General features: G+C 42.8%; 1 protein-coding gene across 3 annotated transcripts in view; it reads left to right on the forward strand.

The window, feature by feature from the left end:
- Positions 1-18,146, forward strand: part of fam49al (family with sequence similarity 49 member A, like) — a 39,351-nt gene that overhangs the window by 19,764 nt on the left and 1,441 nt on the right. The window contains exons 3-11 of one of the 3 annotated variants that reach the window (XM_080863971.1): positions 3,891-3,970; positions 5,945-6,024; positions 9,686-9,807; positions 11,427-11,532; positions 14,249-14,385; positions 14,523-14,600; positions 14,890-15,006; positions 16,513-16,592; positions 16,887-17,013. In XM_080863971.1, coding sequence (XP_080720097.1) covers positions 5,952-6,024; positions 9,686-9,807; positions 11,427-11,532; positions 14,249-14,385; positions 14,523-14,600; positions 14,890-15,006; positions 16,513-16,592; positions 16,887-17,013 — 840 coding nt within the window. In that variant the 5' untranslated portion in view covers positions 3,891-3,970; positions 5,945-5,951. The remainder of the gene's footprint in view (positions 1-3,890; positions 3,971-5,944; positions 6,025-9,685; positions 9,808-11,426; positions 11,533-14,248; positions 14,386-14,522; positions 14,601-14,889; positions 15,007-16,512; positions 16,593-16,886; positions 17,014-18,146) is intronic. The other 2 variants (XM_080863972.1, XM_080863970.1) reach the window with 2 other exon arrangements.

Here is an 18,146-nt window from a genome sequence, read left to right on the forward strand (position 1 = left end):
TGAGAGGAGCTGCAACCGGTGGCCACCAAAGACACACTTCCTAATTTCACAGAGTGCTGCGTCTCAGCGCCCAGAGAGTCCATCTGTGATGCATCCAGTGGCTTCGTGGAAAGTTTTAATAGCAAACATGTGTTTGCGCTACCCTATCACCATTTCCATTCTGCCACTTGGATTTGTTTGCGCCCGAGGGCCACCAGTGAGGCCGAATGGCACCTTGACAGAGATGTGCTGCGACAAGACAAGGCCAAAGAAGCCGGGAGAGTGCTGCTGAGTGGTGAAATAGGGAAGTGAAGCAGAAAGGAGAGCTGAAGGGGATATTTTTGAGGAACCCATTCTGACGTCAGAAACAAAAAAAGAGAGAAGAGACTTTTCTCTATTTGAGTAGAAATGATATAAACGCACACACAAAAAAAGAGAGAGAGAGACATCTTATGTTCTGTAGACTCACAAGCTTACAACAGCAAAAACAAAACAAAAAAAAAGCCCATAGAGCAAATAGAAAAGGAAAAAAACCCACAGGCCTTTAAATAGATGTCTAAAAAAAAGAGAAGTGTGAAGTGGACAGACTGAGGGAGAAAGAGCGAGAGCAGAAGTTTACATCAGTCTCTTAAGACAAGCCGAGAGTGGAAACTGGTGGAAACCATCGTGGGACTCCCGTTGTCACTCTGGGATTTACATACAGGAGGCGAGGACGTGCGAGAAGAAGCTGAGGACCAAAGACAAACGAAAAGGCCACACACTCATAGGAAAGCAGGGTAAGAGGAGAGAGGCTGGCTTTAAAGCTTAATGAATCGCGTTTACCATCCGTGCCACAAAATAAAGACCAATCTCATGAGTAGTAACAAGTGAAGCATCGGATCGCTGTTGTGAGCGATTGACCCGGTGTGCGAGTGAGCTGGATGCTGTTTTTTTTTTTTTTCCTTTTTTCTTCTTCATCTTCAGCTGAGAAGATATTACCAGGCCAACAGTATCCTGGCAACCATCAGCCCAGCTCTGCTCTCGGCACGGACCACATGCTGCTCCAGACTCAGTGTGTGTTAATGTGTGCGTGTGTGGCTGTTGTGAGGCTGACACGCACCAACACTTCAGAGAAATCTTTCTTTGCTTTATGCGAGGTTGTGACGTGGATCTCAGCTTGACTTCGCCTTTGTAGTCACCTTGTCAGGCCGAAGATGAGGATCGGTTATTCATATATTCACGGTGTCGGCTCGGTTTGCATCTCTCGGAGCAGGTGGTGGAAAAGTCAGGTCGGAGACGAGGTGCGTTTTGGGCCAACGCTCACAGGTTACAGCCGTGACTCAGCACACAGCCGCGTTTAAGCAATTTACCTGCAGATGGAGCAGACACAGAGTACGGCAGGTAACTGCAGTCCTCGTGTGAAACTGTCTCAGCGACCGGACAGTGTAACCCCATCCCTTCCTCTGTGCTGCAGTGCAACACCCGTTCTTGCTGAGTAACAGGGAAAAGACTGTTGATACATTTAATTTATTTTCTGCAAGATGGCATCTAGAGAACATGCAAATGCCGGCTGTAGCTTATTCTTGAAGCCGGAAACTGATAGACCTCAGCTGTGAGCTAACACAGCACATGCACAAACACAAAGGGCACGGCAGAGGAAGTGAAACTTGGCAGCCGCTTACCTTCTGCTACCAAAGCGAGCAAGAAGCAGGAAGACGATTAAAGGCGACCTGTTATGCTCATTTCCAGCTCCGTGCTTTTACTGTAAGAGCAGATGCATGAGTTAAAAATAATCGTTATTTAACTTATATTGGTTATGAGGACAGATGTCTTGTGATTGGATGCCCCTCCCAGTTAAGGTTTGAACTGGGAGGGGCATCCAATGCTGACATATAAAGGATATCTACTCTCACTCTCAAAGTACTCTCTCGTGCGTTTGGCTAAGTCATGTTTCTTATCAACATTTATGATTTTTAAACTACTCAAAAAATTAAAGGAACACTTTCATTGAAGTGTTGGAATTAAACTTGTGGGATATTGATCTGCTCGGTTTAGTAGCAGAGGGGTTTTAATCAGTTTCAGCTGCTTTGGTGTTGATGAATTTAACAACAGGTGCACTCGAGGGGCAATCATGAGACAACCCCCAAAACCATTCCTGTTTTGGGGGTTGTTCGTAGCTACTTGTAGCATGAGGCATGGTTGGCATCAACATAATACTCCAACTCCTCCAGGATGGCACATCAATACGTGCCATTGCCAAAAGGTTTGTGGTTCCTCCCAGCACAGTCTCAATCAGACCTGATCTGACCAAACAATCATGAGGGTGGCTCCTGAAGCCAGGTTTGCATTTGCTATAGAATACCAGGATTAGCAGGTCCATCACTGGCGCTCTGTGATTTTCACAGATGAGTGCAGGTTCACCCTGAGCACATGAAATAGACATGAAAGGAAGTGGAGAAGCTGTGGAGAACATAATGCTGCCTTTAACATCATTCAGCATGACCGATTAAGTGGTGGGTCAGTGATGGTCTGGGAAAGCATATCCATGGAGGAACACACAGACCTCTACAGGTTAGGTACTCCCATTAGGTATCAGGATGAAACCCTTACTTCCATTCCCAGACTTTATGCTGGTGCAATGGGTGGTGAATGACAATCTCCAACTTCATGTGGCACGAGTATGGAGGCAGTTCTTGGAGAATGAAGGACCTGACACCACTGACTGCCCCCCTTGCTGTTATAGGCAAAATGGAGTAATCTGCTCTATAATTTACTTGGATAATTTACTTTGATTTTCAGGGTGTCTTTGAATTCAGCTCTCTGTAAGATGATCATTTTCATTTCCATCAAACAATGTGGGATGCTTTCATGCCTAACACACTACAGAGTCAACATCAGCATAGAAACATCTGATGTGTTTTTTAAGTGTTCACTTAATTTTCTTGAGCGGTGTATAAACAAAAATAAGGAGCTTCCTTAACGGCATAACAGGTCCCCTTTAAGGAGGATGACTTTTTTTGGTGTCTTTTGCTCTAAACTTCCTGTTTAAGCAGTTTTAACATTTTAAAAATCTTCTTGTTCCACAGTATGAAATGTTTTGTGCACGTGTTACTGAAGCTGTGTGTGATTCAGTCAGAGGTAAATCATCAGCATCATTTCAGACACAGAAATAAAATTCAGCTGGCACATCTGATATTTTCATTGAGATGTGGACAACTTAATGCATATGTACTTACTAGTAGTTTGGAGCATAGACGCTCCTGTTAGTGTGATAAGTGGCAGAAAAAGAGCCTCACCAGTTGCCAAATTGATCTTAAATGGGCCAGACCAGTAAAGCCGTTAAACACCTTGAAATTATTATTTTTTAATTCTATGAAATCATTCTGAAAACCTCTGTATTTCATGGAGAAATAAGCTGAAAAGCCCGAGACTTTATAACGTACCTGTCTGACCACAAATTTTATCTCTTGAGCTTGGATCCTTGGGTTCACGCTCTGGCATCTGGCCCTGTGGTCTGAAGAAGTATCTATAGACTGCTGTATATAAAGAGCATTAGAGGGGAGCAGTCTGCACATGGCAGGCTTTTAGTGGGTTACTATAGTAATGTAAATGGATTAAAACCACCGCTCAGCTCGAGCGACTCCCAATGAGTGAGCTAAATGATTCATGGCTGGATTTGGGCCGTGCTGTAATTGAATACAGCATATGCGTATCGGACACAAACTGCGATCGGTGTCATCTGTGACTGGACGTCCGGCTTCGCTCTGCACATATTGCTTAGACAGAAGGATGCAGAGGGGAAAATTAGACAAGTGCAGATGGGTAAGAAACTAAAGTGCGTCTGCTGCGTCCTCCATGTGCCGGTTGTGTATTTTGATGCAGGTTGCCAGATCCAGGGTACTGTATGCATTTTGTTGTTTCCTCCCGTCCAGGTCGCCAGCCATGGGGAACCTCATTAAGGTCCTTGGCAAGGATTTAGAGAACTGTCCACATTTTTTCCTGGACTTTGAAAGTAAGTGGGCGCCAGGGTTGCGTGCGTGTGTCCGTGTGGTTGAATTGTGAGTGTGTGGAGTGGAAGTGTGTGGCGGGGAGGGGGTGGGGCCAGCTGGTGGTGATTTGATGGAGTGTTGTTGAGGGTGTGGTTTGTCATTAACAGACACTCTTTAGTCCCACTCTCCACACGAGGAAACCTTTGTTTCATGAACTTGTCAGCCGTCCACAGAAATCAGATATGATAAGAAGCCAATAAACAGAAACAAACCAAACCAACAACCTCAGAGACTTGACCGTAAAATAGAGAACAGTGACCACAGGTAATTGAAAGCAGCACATGGGGTTTTTGTCTCATAGAAACTCACCTTTTAAAAATAAATCTGTTTCACTGCTCCAGTTTTGAGTCACATAGATGACGCGCAGCTTTCATAAAGCGGATGCAAACACTCCGAGCTGCACCAGTGCTACGCAACCAGCTGTACTTTGCATCAAATTATACCAAACTAGAAACAATCTGTTTTTATTACACAGTAAACAAACACAGTCATATCCTAATTACACTGCAGTTATGGGCTAATTAGAACCTGTGCATAATGTTTCTGGATCCAAAAGTATTAAACCTAATTACATCAGGTTTGGCCTTTATTACAATGGGATGAAACACAGAGCAAGACTTTATTCTTTCACTTCATTTTACCGCACGGTTCTCTTGTAATGTGTTTCATTCACACTCTGGATGGGTCCAGTGTTCAGACAACAGAATTATGATAGTTTGGCATTTAAAAAACTGTTGTTTCATTCTCAAATTTCTTTGTATCAGTTTAGTTTTAGTTAGTTTCCAGAGTGGGCAGGGTGAACATTTGTTTTAACACTTTACAAAGGCCCTCGCAGTACTGCAGACATCACAGGCTCAACAAAGCCTCATCAGGCAAGCTGTTAGTGGTTTATCAATGAGTGTATTCCTGTTTTACAGTTTATTTGTATTTTAAAATAACTGATTTTTTTAATCACCTAGTTTTAGCTTTTAGTTTAGTTTTAGTTAACTATAATAACATTGCCTGACTAGTTTTAGGCCAGTGTTAGGCTGTTGGAGGTAATCCTATAACACCAAGGGCAGCATATTTTATACACGAATGTTTGAGATCAATAAATTGCATGTGGAGGCAGAATGCAGGAAAACTGATACGAGCTCACTAACTCAACAGGACTTGAACGCATCAAGATGCATGTGAAGCAGTTATAATGAGCAACAAATGGCCTTGTAATAAAGTAAAAACATGGTCAACAAAGGCCCAGTAAATGTCCTCTGAGTGCAGTGTTTTCAGTGTCAACCAGTAGAACTGGATACTCTGGATCTGACAGTATATGGAGTTTCTAACTAGATCATAGTTAAGGTATTGTGTCTAATCAGAACATATTATTCCTAGTGTTTGTCTAATTTGATAAAAGGAAGCACAGCTGATTAAGTGTTATTAATGCAACAAAAAATAAAGTGCGCCCCTGAAGTATTTTTTAAGTCGTTATCTTTATATTTCATGACTTTATTGCAACTTTTGATTTAAATTTTCTGCACCAGACTCAGGTAGTTTCTTGTATTTGAGTCTTAATGAGTTTCCTGTCTTCCAAAATAAATAAATTCAAACTGTTCTTGCGACAAACTGTCTTGAGTTTGAGGCTAGTAGCGCATTCCTGCGACCTTTGATCTTTAAGTTTGATTGCTTTTGGAGTCGGCACCTCCTCATGAAGGACTATTTTATCTCAGAGGAAACAGTGAGAGTGGGATTAAAGACGTTCTGCGTCCACGTTGTCACGCTCCACCCAGGACATACTCCCATCATGCCATTCCAACAACGTCCTCTCATCCACCTCGACACCCTCACCTCTCGCACAACGCACACCCACCTACACCTCACAGGCACGCACACGCGCGCACAACCCCTCCCAACACCCATCCCCTCATCACCCACAGACTTCTCCCCTCTCTCTGTTCCAGGGGGCTCATGGGAAACCTCCTGAAAGTGCTGGCTTGCGCCGAACTTGAGCATGGCCCAATAGTTTTCCTTGACTTTGAACGTGAGACCATCCGCTTCTTATTTTTTTGAGTTATCCCTTTCTCTCTGTTGCTTCCCCCCTCCTCCCTTTTATTTTTTGGTCATATCATCCATCTTAGCTGACCATTGTGTCATCTTTAGGTCCTTAGTTATATTTTATTTCCTCCTCAGCTCTCCCCCTCCTCACCCCTCCTCCTTTTCTTTATCTTTTTGATTTCTGCTCTGGGGACCGGCATTTGAAAGGCATCTGGCTTTTTTCTGAAGGGTCTTACTCATGCACGCTGCATCCTATTAGACGCAGACAGATGCACAATAGCAGGGTGGCACTGCAGCAAAAAGAAAATAAATTCATTAATGTTAAAAACTGACAACAATAACACTTTGCTCTCCAAAGCTACAAAGAGCTGAGGAGAAACAAACAGAGAATGCCAGTCCTGTGTGGGTTTCTGTTGCTCGGGGATGACGATGGCTAACAAAAAGTCTATCGTCATCCCTCCACCTCCTCATCTCCTCATCCCCTATTGTACGTCTAATCTATTTGTGGGTGTGAGTGTGCGTTAGGAGAGTGAGACTGATAAAGAGAAGCTGAAGTATGACTGCGAAGAAAGGCTAATGATTTCACCTCTGTCCCCTCTTTTCTAATTTACCCAGTCAGTGAAGTATGAACTTTGCAAAGCATCCATCCTAACAAATCTTTTTTTTTTACTTCATTACTCAGTGTTAAAATCTTTTTGTAGTTCATGTCAATTTATAATTTACTTTGTTAGCAGGCTCGGCATTTAACACGAAGTTCAGTAAGCGAGCTGACATGTTTAGAGGTTTTCTTGAATTGTTGGGTATCTTTGAGATTCAGATTTTTTTGTTCCTCTTTTGATGAGTTTAAAAAGCTGTGAAAAAACATCTCCAGTGAAGATCTTAACACTGATTATGAATTTTTAAGATGTAGATGTTTTGCACTGTATCCCCAACATGCTCTGCACCTCCTCAAACATCCCCTTCTCCCTTTTAACAGCTGCCTTCCTCCCCCCTCTTTCTTTACCCGCTGTTACAGTGGGAGTGGGAGAGCTCACTGCTGGCAAGAGACGTCAGCCGTCAAATAGGTTGAATTTCCCCTTCGTGTGTCGGGCCTGTGATTCACTTTACTTCAAAAGCGAGTTGGGATGAGTCAGACTCGGGAATGGCAGCTTTGGGAGCGTCCCTCCCCCTCCTCATCCACCCCCCTGTGCCATCTGTGAGCTCTCCTTCTCCACCTGGAGACACACACTCACCTCTGTCACACAGCTTCAAGTTTGGTTTCTCGTTAAACTATTTATAGCTCGGCGCTGATCGCACCTCCCTAACACCATTTGAAGGATAAGATGCAATTCTGACCACTGACAAAAAGATTATCAGGATGGATGTCTGGACTGAGCTGCTGTCTGTGAAAATCATCAGTCAGCTTGAAGTCATCCTCAGACTGAATTATAGCAACCTCTGTGTCTTAAAACATCTGAGGGAAATGGTTTGAGAATCAGGGAAGATACTGCTCTCACCGTGAAGCTGTAATCAGCCAACCTCGGAGAGAGAAACAAACTTGCACACATTGTAAAAATCCCCCTGGGAGCACGACTAAATACAAAAATCAACAAGTGAAGCTTGAGGTTTATCAGAGTTGTGTAATACTGTGATAGTTATGGCCAGATTTCCCATATCCATAATGAGACTTCTGTCACAAACAGTGTGTGCGAATCACTCACTGCACTGTGTATTATAGTTAGGGTCGTCCATTTTATTCAATTATCTAAATTTTGTGTCATTAAATTTATATCGACGACTCCCCGCAGTAATTCCATCCACTGCATGAGCTTTATATATGCAAAGTAATAAAATTAAGTAATTTAGCTCAGTTCATTTTAATTTTTATGTTGCTAAATTACAACAACGAATGAACCATAAAAGTGAAGTCGAAACCTTAGACCCTATCCCTGGCTTTTTTCGTTATACTAGCGCATGCTAACACATTCTCTGCTCCGGGTTCATATCATTAACTGTATATTAAAAATGGACATCACAACTGTAATGCAACCAATTGTTTTCTGGAAAATAATTTTTTTAACGCCTCTAATTTGGCATTTTGACTGTCAACCTTCTCTGCTGATCAGCTAATACTGACTGCTAGCTAGCTAGCTTAGCTAATGAGGTGCATCTGTTATTTACTTAGCCGTACTTGGGATGCTAATTTGGCTAATTTGGCTAGCAAAAGACAGGGTTAAAACGAAATAAAGAAAACTACACAGCAACGCCTTTTAGTAGAACCAAAAGTGTGGGCTGGATATGAATGAGAAAACTATATGATCACAATGTAGCCTTGCCTGAAGTATACTATGCTGTATTGTTTGAACTACAGCTTACAAAATGAAATCATTCTGTATTAAGGAAGACTTTAAATTTGCAACTCAGACCATAAATAGTTCTTTAGCTAATAAATCAAATTAGCAGCAGGATAATTGTCTGTAAAGATCTATAATTGATTAATTTTTTCCAACCAAAGGTGTCCCCCCTGCTGGCCAGTATAAAGAATGCAGGTTTAAGGCAGTTCAAGACTGATACCTGAATATGTCCATCTTTTATATAGAACTAATTTAGCTTACAAATATGAGGGCGTTATCAATCACAAGATCTTGGCATAATAACTGTATTTAATACAAAGCAATTATGCTATACTTAATTAATACCAAGTAAACATAATGTGTTGTTTACCAGAATAATGAAGGGGGGCATTAGAGAGAATTCACTAATGTTGCACTGCTTGCTGTGCTTATAATGGCAGCTGGTGTGCACGCAGGACAGCAAATATACCTTGATTACTATTTCTCCGCAGGGAAGCAGCGCCTCGGGGTGCAAAAATAATCAGCAGAGCTACCACATGTAGCGAGCTGCCTGGGCACACTCCCACTCTTTATACCTGAGTCAGAGGCAAGAAAAACCAAACACATCGCTGACTCAAGAGAACCCCTCCTAATTGTGTCCCTGTAAGCACTTCATCTGTCCTGCGTGCATACATGAACGAAGCAAAAACTATGACTGGAAAAAAACTGAGATAAAGACTGAGCATGCCCAGAGGTTTCCCTCTCTGCTGCTTATTTTTTCTCACAATTAAACTTAACAGTCATTAAAAAAATCATTTCACAGACGTGTAAAGGGAAAAGGAGAGTGAGAAAAATCTATAAGACTATTACATCAGTCTGATTCTGCTGTTACACCTACCCAGGCTTTGGTACATTTATGCTGAATGGGCAGTGGACATGAATGGTTGCTTTTACAGCGACTGCAGCCCATCAAAATGCAAAACTCTGTTCCCTGACACGAAGCCGACTTGTTATATGAGTAACCACAAACCTCGCTGTGTGACAGAGCGCTCTATGAGTGTCCTGTTATTGTTCTACCTGTAGGTTGTTTATTGGCCAGATTTTAACCTTAGATATTTACACATGCAATGATTACTCGTTGTCTTTCTAATTCTTTGCTAATCTCAGGTTTCTATCTGGCCTTCTAGGACATCATCATCTAAGCTCCTCACTAATACTCGCTCTCCCTTTCCTCCCTCCTCTCTGTATCCCATTACCTCTGCTCTTGATATTTTCATCCCGTCATGACACTTTCACTTCCCACTCCCCGTCCTTCTTCCCTCCCTGCCCTCACAGATGCCCAGCCCACAGAGGCAGAGACGGCCGTGTGGAACCAGGTCAGCGCCGTGCTGGAGGAGGCTCACGGGATCTTGGCCGAGCTGCAGTCCTACAACGGAGCGGGCCAGGAGATACGAGAAGTGAGCATGAATCAGTCGAGCCCCCACTGCAGCATGGGGAAACTAGCGCTCATGTGTGATGCCAGGGTTGGAATTCTGCCGTGCAGCAGGCACCGAATCTAAATCCAAGCAGAAACACCAGAAACATTTCATGCAATATGTCGTTTCCATAAATATAATCAGCTACAAAGCTGGTACACTGGTCCTGATGATCACATGGCACACAATTAACTGTCTTCAGAAACATTAATGAGAACCACTGCTGATAGCTTAGCTGTCAGGATAACTACATTTATAAGTGCTGAATCATTTCCTTTCCTTGCATCCTAACTCTGAGGACACAGATACTGTATGCCGGGGGCTATAGAGAAGATAATGTATTATTAATTCCACAGCAGAGAGAAACTGAGGAGAGTATTATTACCAAACCTGAGTAAAGATAACTAGAAATATATCTTTAGTGATAACATGCAACCAACAGATATCCTGCTCTGCATTTTTTTTACACTGAGGCATTTGTGAAATATTAATCTTGACTAAATATGTGTCAGTTTGCACACTTTTCCAGGACAGAAATGGGAACATTTAGATGATCCGGGTTCAAAAAGTCTTCTTTCATATTGTTGGCAAATTTGAGTAAAAGGGTTTTTTTTGCAGGAGGGATTTTGGAAATCTGTGTTTATCACTCCATAACAGCCATTAAAAAGTCAATTTTCACTGTGTTTTAGCAATGAAAGGGGCCATAAATCAGGCTTTGAAGGGCTATATGAACAGCTGATTGTGTAAAAACCATCAGGATAGAGACAGAACAGTAAAGCTGTTCGAGTGGCGCTTTTTGGCTCAGAGAATTAGAAAAACTCATAGTTCTTTCTTTTTAAAAAAAATTGGGGATATCTGCTGGCAAAAGAAAGTGCCGTCACAACAGGATTATATGTCTTATATATTCAATAGAATAATTTACAGGAAAACAAATAATGACAGTCATAAGGGCTTATTATGGAGCTGATATGTATTGATTTGCTGCTGAAAATAGCTCTGAGCAAATGCACCAATTTCCTCTTGTTTAAACAGCTTTAAGCACTGAGTTAGCCTCTGCAAAATGTTTTTGTGCCCTATTTAAAGATTTACACCAAAAGTAGGCGCAAAACGAATATATATATCCACACAATGCTGACTTTGACAAATTTGATTACATGTAAATTTTACCTCTAATTTTTTTTATAGGAGTACAACATAGAAGGCACATTGGCTTTAATGAAACTCGAGGAATGACTAATTAAAAATGAATAATAATTTGAAGAAATAAATGCTTGATTTTATACATTTCAGTTACATTTTACCCAAAATAATTATTTAATGTTTATGAGGGCAAATAATTGTTGTTGTTTTCTTTCAGTGTAAAGAAATTGAGAGTTGGGATTAACATGTTTTGATTTGATTTATTTATTGATTGTTATTTGTTGATGCAAAGAAATATAAACCATTTATACTTTTTCTTATCATATTGATCAGGTGAGATTATTTGAGGCCAATTTGAGTGTGTGATACTGTGTGTGAGATCACTGGTCAGAGGAAAGGACAGGGAACAAAAAAGATGGCAAGGTTTTTAAAAGTAACATCTGTCTGTTACTGGGCTGCAGGCCATCCAGAACCCGGGCGACCTCGCTCTTCAGGAGAAGGCCTGGAACGCAGTGTGCCCTCTGGTGGCCAAGCTGAAGCGGTTCTACGAGTTCTCCCTCCGACTGGGTGAGTGTGGCCGTTGCAGTCTATGAAAGCATTTCAGAGAGTGATGTAACCCCATCTCTGGTGGCCATGTTGGAGCTGAAAGCATCTGTAACATGAACCTAAAATCTAAAGAGACGGCATTTGCTGTCAGCTGCTCATTTATGAGCGAAGCAGGGTTGTCAGCTGGGTGGATGTGCTGCAGAGCCAGAAGAAGGCAGGAAAATGAGTGGAGATGAGGTGATGGGTGCACCCCTCAGATTAAAGTCTCTGTCCTCTGTTTATCTCAGTTTGAAACAGCTGTTTTGGTATTTAGCATCTGTGCTTCATTGCACAGGCTAGAGCTGATCGTACTACAGCACTAGCTATTATACTGCTTTTTCTTTTGTTGTTTTTTTAAAATTGGCATCTTTTCAGCAATTTCAGGATGTGATAAATCCTGTTAAGACTGACTGATGAATGCAGTCAAAAGTGTCCACGCCGCATATGTTACCTTAAACAGGAAGGAGGTCCGTTTAAAGTGATAAAAACGGGCCTTGGCATTGCTGAGAGCTCCATCAGCATTGTGCCTTTCCAGGCTTGACAGCATTCCTCAACAAACACACACACACTCACATTCATACTCCATGATGTCCTCTCAGCCATCTCTGCAGCATCCTGACCCAGCAGCAGCCAGGCAGCCGTTGCTACGGAAACAGTGGTCCACAGTGGTCCAGCGCGGAGAGAAAGAGAGAGAGTAGAGAGAGGAGTATGAGCAGAGAAATAGAGTTCAGCTGCCGCCTCTGCGCTGCCTTCCAATAATACTTTCAGTCTCAGGGACATTGTGTTCTCAGATTACCATACAATGGGAGCTGGCCAATAATTGATGATGTCTGGCGGCTAATGTAGCTATGAGATTCAGTACAATAGAGATCACATACTTCCATCATGCTGAAGAGAAAGGGTGGCAGTATGTCCCAGCACCACCTTTTGCTTTATAGTTATTTGATCAAAGGGGGAAGTAAGGGGTGGAGAGGTCCAGTTTAACATTAACAGCTGCTGCATCTCTATAAGCTGTCAGAGGATGGAGATCGTGCACTCTGTGCTCTCGGCAGGAGCGAGACTGGGGTATCAGCCCAGGGCCTCAGATGAAACAATTCCATGTTGTATTTATAGAAGGCACTCGTGCATTTTTAATGCAGAGGAAGGGATGGAGCCCCAGGAGCTTTTGCTTCTGAGGCATCAACACCACTGTACGTACAGCCTCTGGAGTCCGGCTATGGAGTGTGATTTGTTGCAGACTTAGTTTAACATCATGGATGACACGGGTGGGATAACCATGGCCACTGCCTCTGCAGTCACAGCCACACTCAGGCTGTGTGAGCAGCTGTAGCTTGATCTGTGAACATGCAACATGCAGTCTTTGTTTTAGCAAGGAGCGCTCTGTTAAGCCTGTGGTCACTGAGGGCAAATAAAATCCTGCTGAGAGCCTTAATGAAAGTGAAACTAGCAAGACAATAGCAAGGAGAGCATGCAAGTGGGTATTTTGGATTTCATGCTAAGCAGAAAAACATTCATCATGTTCACCATCACGACCGATGTCTGTTTACCAGTTCAGGGAGGTACTACTGCATTTGCTTCCAAAAAAATAAATACATAAAATGTTGGACTGATCTGCCTCTAATCATCTCACTCACGACCTACAAACTGAAACTGCTCCCTGAGAGCTCTGCCTCGAAGTGTAGCTAAATATGCAACATTAAAAATGCAACAGACATGCTGTTTCAAATCCCGTGGCTCCACTGACTGTATATAAAAGATGGAAATTGCCACTGTGACGAAACCTGTTGGTTTGTTGAATTCAATTTTGGAACTTTATGCAAAGAGTAAAAGTATGGAACATAAAACTTCTTGCATGTCCTCTTAGGTCACGAGACTGCAAATAGTATAGATCTGTCAAATTGTGTATAGCATATAGTGTTTGTGGGAGCTGCCAGCCACAAGTGGCCTGTCTGCCGAACCGCAGTCTTCAAACGTTCTTTCTGCTGTGATAAAGCCATTTTGGTGTTTATACCGTGATAAACTTGACCCCTTGTCCCAGGTGCCCACGCTGAGCTGTTGCATAAAGAAATAAATAAAGAAACTCTTTCCTTTGCTGTCAAAAACGATTTCAGTGTAGAGGCAGCAGTCCTTTACTAAATTTACACCTTTGTGCATCCTAACGGGACACACATCAGAGAAAGACTTTTAAGGCTCATGCAAAATGTAGAAGACACGCTGGTAATGATTTCCTTTTAGGAAAGCAGCTTTTCCGTTCGCATACTTTCACTTCCTCTCAAGCTTTATTTCTCAGACCAACTGTTTGGCTCCAATTCTAAATTTTTGGACACCTGAATAATACAATAATACAGAGAAAACATCCAACAATCAAACAACCCCCCTTTGAGCAAGCACTTGGCGAAAGTGGGAAGGAAAAACTCCCTTTTAACAGGAAGAAACCTCTTGAAAAACGAGGCTCAGGGAGGGGCGGCCATGTGGTGTGACTGGTTGGGGTTGAGGGGAGGTAGATAAGACAAAAGACACGTTGTGGAAGAGATTGATGACAACGATGATTAATTGTATGTATTTTAGAGAAAGAAAAAAGAAGAAACACTCAGATCCTGGCTAGATTAGAGAGGATTACATAAATCTGACCAAACTAAGATAAAACAGCCAGGTCCTAGCTGGACTGGATGAATTTCTGACTTGGATCCATTTGCAGAGAACGCCTTGCGCAGCCTGCTGGAGGCGCTGACGAGCCCGCCGTATGCTCCCATGCAGCACCTGGAGAGAGAGCAGGCCTTGGCCAAGCAGTTTGCCGAGATCCTCCATTTCACCCTCAGCTTCGATGAACTAAAGGTGAAGGAAATCTTTGTTGTTGTTGTTGTTGTTCTAATTACAGCCCTCAGATGCTGACCTTTACTGTACTGAAACATCAATACGGTCGTTGAGCAGCCTTTGTGAAACTAAATGCCACCTTCTCTCTCGCCGTGCAGATGACAAATCCAGCCATTCAGAATGACTTCAGCTACTACAGGAGGACCATAAGCAGGAACAGGCTGAACAACCAGCAGGTGAGGCAGGCCTGGCTCCGGCTGTTTGCACTGCATACATGATCAAATGGTTCAGCGCGGCTTCAGTTCCCCTCTTTAATCATTAATGAAGTGGGGGTGTCCGTTTCCTTCCAACGACGCAAAGACGTGTACAATCAATATTTCATCTAACTTTCGAGTTATACAAATTAACACCAGGGTTGCCTCCATCATTACGCTCTCCTTTCACCAGCTGTGTGACATGATTATCGGATCGTCTGAAAACAAACGTTTGTTTTAAGTGTGACATCTGTTTTGTTTCGGCGCGCAGCTGGAAGCGGAGAACGAGGTTAACAACGAGATGGCAAACAGGATGTCGCTGTTCTACGCCGAAGCAACACCAATGCTGAAGACTCTGAGTAACGCCACCACCAAGTTTGTCTCAGAGGTACACGTCATCCACTCACTGCTTACATGTGTTTATGGCTTAGTCCACATTTCCAAGAACAACATTCCAATCAATAATATTGAATAAAGTAGTGGTGACACAATTCATCCTCAACAATGAGTAAAAGACCAAAAGTATTCAATGCAGACAAGGTTTCTGGTAGTATTACCCCATTTTTTGGATAAAAGTCAAATGTAGCTCTTTGGAGGATAATTCTACCAGCTGTAATTCAGTGAGTGAATCTGATCAGCATCATCCCTTTAAATTTAACTCGATGTCTTTAGTGTAACCTAACACTGACCAGGAACACCACAGCTGCTCTGCACCAGTCAGCCATGTCAACACAGCACTGTAGACCAGGGGTAGGCAACTCCAGGCCTCGAGTGCCGGTGTCCTGCAGATTTTAGATGACTCCTTGATCCAACACAGCTGATTTAAATGGCTAAATTACTTCCTCGACATGTCTTGAAGTTCTCCAGAGGCCTGGTAATCAACTAATCATTTGATTCAGGTGTGTTGACCCAGGGTGAGATCTAAAACCTGCAGGACACCGGCCCTTGAGGCCTGGAGTTGCCCACCCCTGCTGTAGACTAACCACTTTAGCAAGTTTCTTGAATTCTACTGTATTAATTTGCAGTGAAACTTTCATATATGACAGTAAGCAGGCCCCAGCTGATGGGGGATAGAGCTGCTCCAAGTGTGGGGCGACCAAGCAAAAAACAAAAAAATAAAATAATGATTTTTATTTAGAGAAATTAAAGAAACAAGAGTACTAGATGTCTCCTGCTAACCTGAGAGCAAATGAAAGGACTGGGTTGTTAACTGCTTTTGGGTTCTAAAGAGGGGCTAACCCAAGTTACAATGACCAGTATAAAAGGGAGTCCTGTTTCCCTCACTGTGGGGGTCTTAGTCGTAGACGTGGTCATTGTCAAGACATCTGGGTGTAACTAAAGTAGAGTCAGTAGAGTAAAGTAGAGTCTGTCAGCACAGAAGTGAAGCTCAATAAAGCGAATAGAAGAACAGAGCCCTCTATATAGATTAGATCCGAATTACTGTGTGTCTCTATGTACAGTCTGTTTTTGCTGTGCTTGTAAGAAAAAAAACAAAACCATATACTTCCATGGTACACTCGAGTCTTCACCTCAGGCGGCCATGTTGAACTGCTGTGTGAAACATCCGCCTTCTCCTGTCAAAACACAGTTTTACGGGCGAGGCAGCAGCCTTTTGCTAACTTTACACCTCAATGCATCCTGATGGGCCGCACGCCACACGGAGAAAGACTTCAGAGGTTCGTGCCATATGTAGAGGGCGTGCTGGGGATGAACGCCTTCCAGCATAGCAGCTGCACAGTCCTCATGCTTTTTGCCCTGCTTTGTCGCCACCTTGTGGCAGAACATTTTGGCGCAGGCAGTGCAGTAAAGTGTAGAGGACTTTCTCACATTGTCCGCTCATCCAAATGGAAGCCATTTTTACATCTTCTTTCATTTCCCTTTTGTCTTTCATCAGAATAAGACCTTGCCCATAGAGGACACCACAGACTGCCTGAGCACCATGGCCTGCGTGTGTCGCGTCATGCTGGAGACTCCGTAAGTGCTTCTTGTCTCCCCATCTTCTTTCGCTCAGTCCATCTCCTTGAATGTCAGAATCCTAAATTCGAATTAACAGGCTCTTTCACTGTGCCGTATAATATGTCAGTAATTCAATAGATCGACGCTCAGAGTCCTTCATGCTAAATGTGAAATGTTTAATCTTTATTCTGTGTGTCTTTGTGTGAAGAAACTCTCATCTATAACTTGTTCACTGGTATTTGGTGGACACCCCCAACCCCCGCCGTGCCCTCTGTTAAACAGAGCAAATATTAACTCCCGTTTTTGTCCCAGGGAGTACCGCTGTCGGTTCACCAACACAGACACTATGCTGTTCTGCATGAGGGTGATGGTGGGCGTCATCATCCTGTATGACCACGTTCACCCCGTCGGGGCTTTCGCCAAGACCTCCAAAATTGATGTGAGTACAGCAAATACTTGCATACTTTGAAAATAATGGCCCTCTGTTGCATGTGTAAAGCAAAGGAGGTTAATCTAGTGTACCTGAGGGGTCCTGCTAAGCCAACAGTTTGGTTAGGCTGGTCATCAATCACAAAGCTTTAGTTGACCAGTTGCATTCATTTCAATCTCCATATTTTTATTACTGAGCTCCACCAGAGAAGATCTGCACGACTCAAAGCTCAGAATAATCTTTTTATGTCATAACAGCTCAGATTATCTGCTCTCTGGAGCATGTTTGTAAAGAAGTGTGATGAGTGTTGAGTAACAGACCTAGAAAAAAATGAAAATATTTAAATTTTGCATAAGATGGATGGAGTTGTTAATAGCTGGGTATTGTGAGCATGAATGTAATGTGGGCTTTGTTATGATTGATGCAAATCCATTAGCTTCAAATCCCCAAGTTTCATACCAAGATGAATGCCTCTCTTAAATGTTTTTGTCTTTTTCTATCCATTTATTACCAGGACAAACTGATAATAAGGAATTACAAATAGACGAGCACAGAACTGATACACGCTGTCCTTTATCAGTGACCCACATCTTCAGCTTCAGTTAATTGACGTTGGTGGGCATTTGTTCATGCACAGCTCTCTTTAACTCCTGTTGCACTTTGATTGCAGCACATTTTCTTTTTCAGACCTTTTGTTGTAGAGTTGCTGCTGTGCTTGGGAACCAGCTGTTTTGACAGATGGCCTCACATTTGACTGTAGAGTACTTCAATATACAGAGGAGCTCATGGTTGACTTAATGACAGCAAGGTGTCATTAAGGGCTGCAAAACAAGCCCAAGTCATCACCCCTCCACCACTGTTGTTGACAGTTGGTTATGGGGTGTTTGTAGTGATATGCAACGTTTGGTTTTCTCCTTTCTGCGCATTACGTAGTGCTCTCCACCAAAGTAGAGATATCAAACATCTCCACTTTGGCCCTGTCTGTCCAAAGGGCATTGTTCCAGAAGTCTTGTGGTTTATTTGGATGCAACTTTGCAAACACAAGACATGCTGAGAGCAGAAGCTTTCTCATGGCAAACCTTCCAGTCAAGCCGTACATGTTTAATCTTTTTCTAACTGTACTGAATTTTAATGAATGCTAA

The sequence above is a fragment of the Rhamphochromis sp. 'chilingali' genome, assembly GCF_963969265.1.
Source record: "Rhamphochromis sp. 'chilingali' genome assembly, chromosome: 17".
Taxonomy (NCBI): domain Eukaryota; kingdom Metazoa; phylum Chordata; class Actinopteri; order Cichliformes; family Cichlidae; genus Rhamphochromis; species Rhamphochromis sp. 'chilingali'.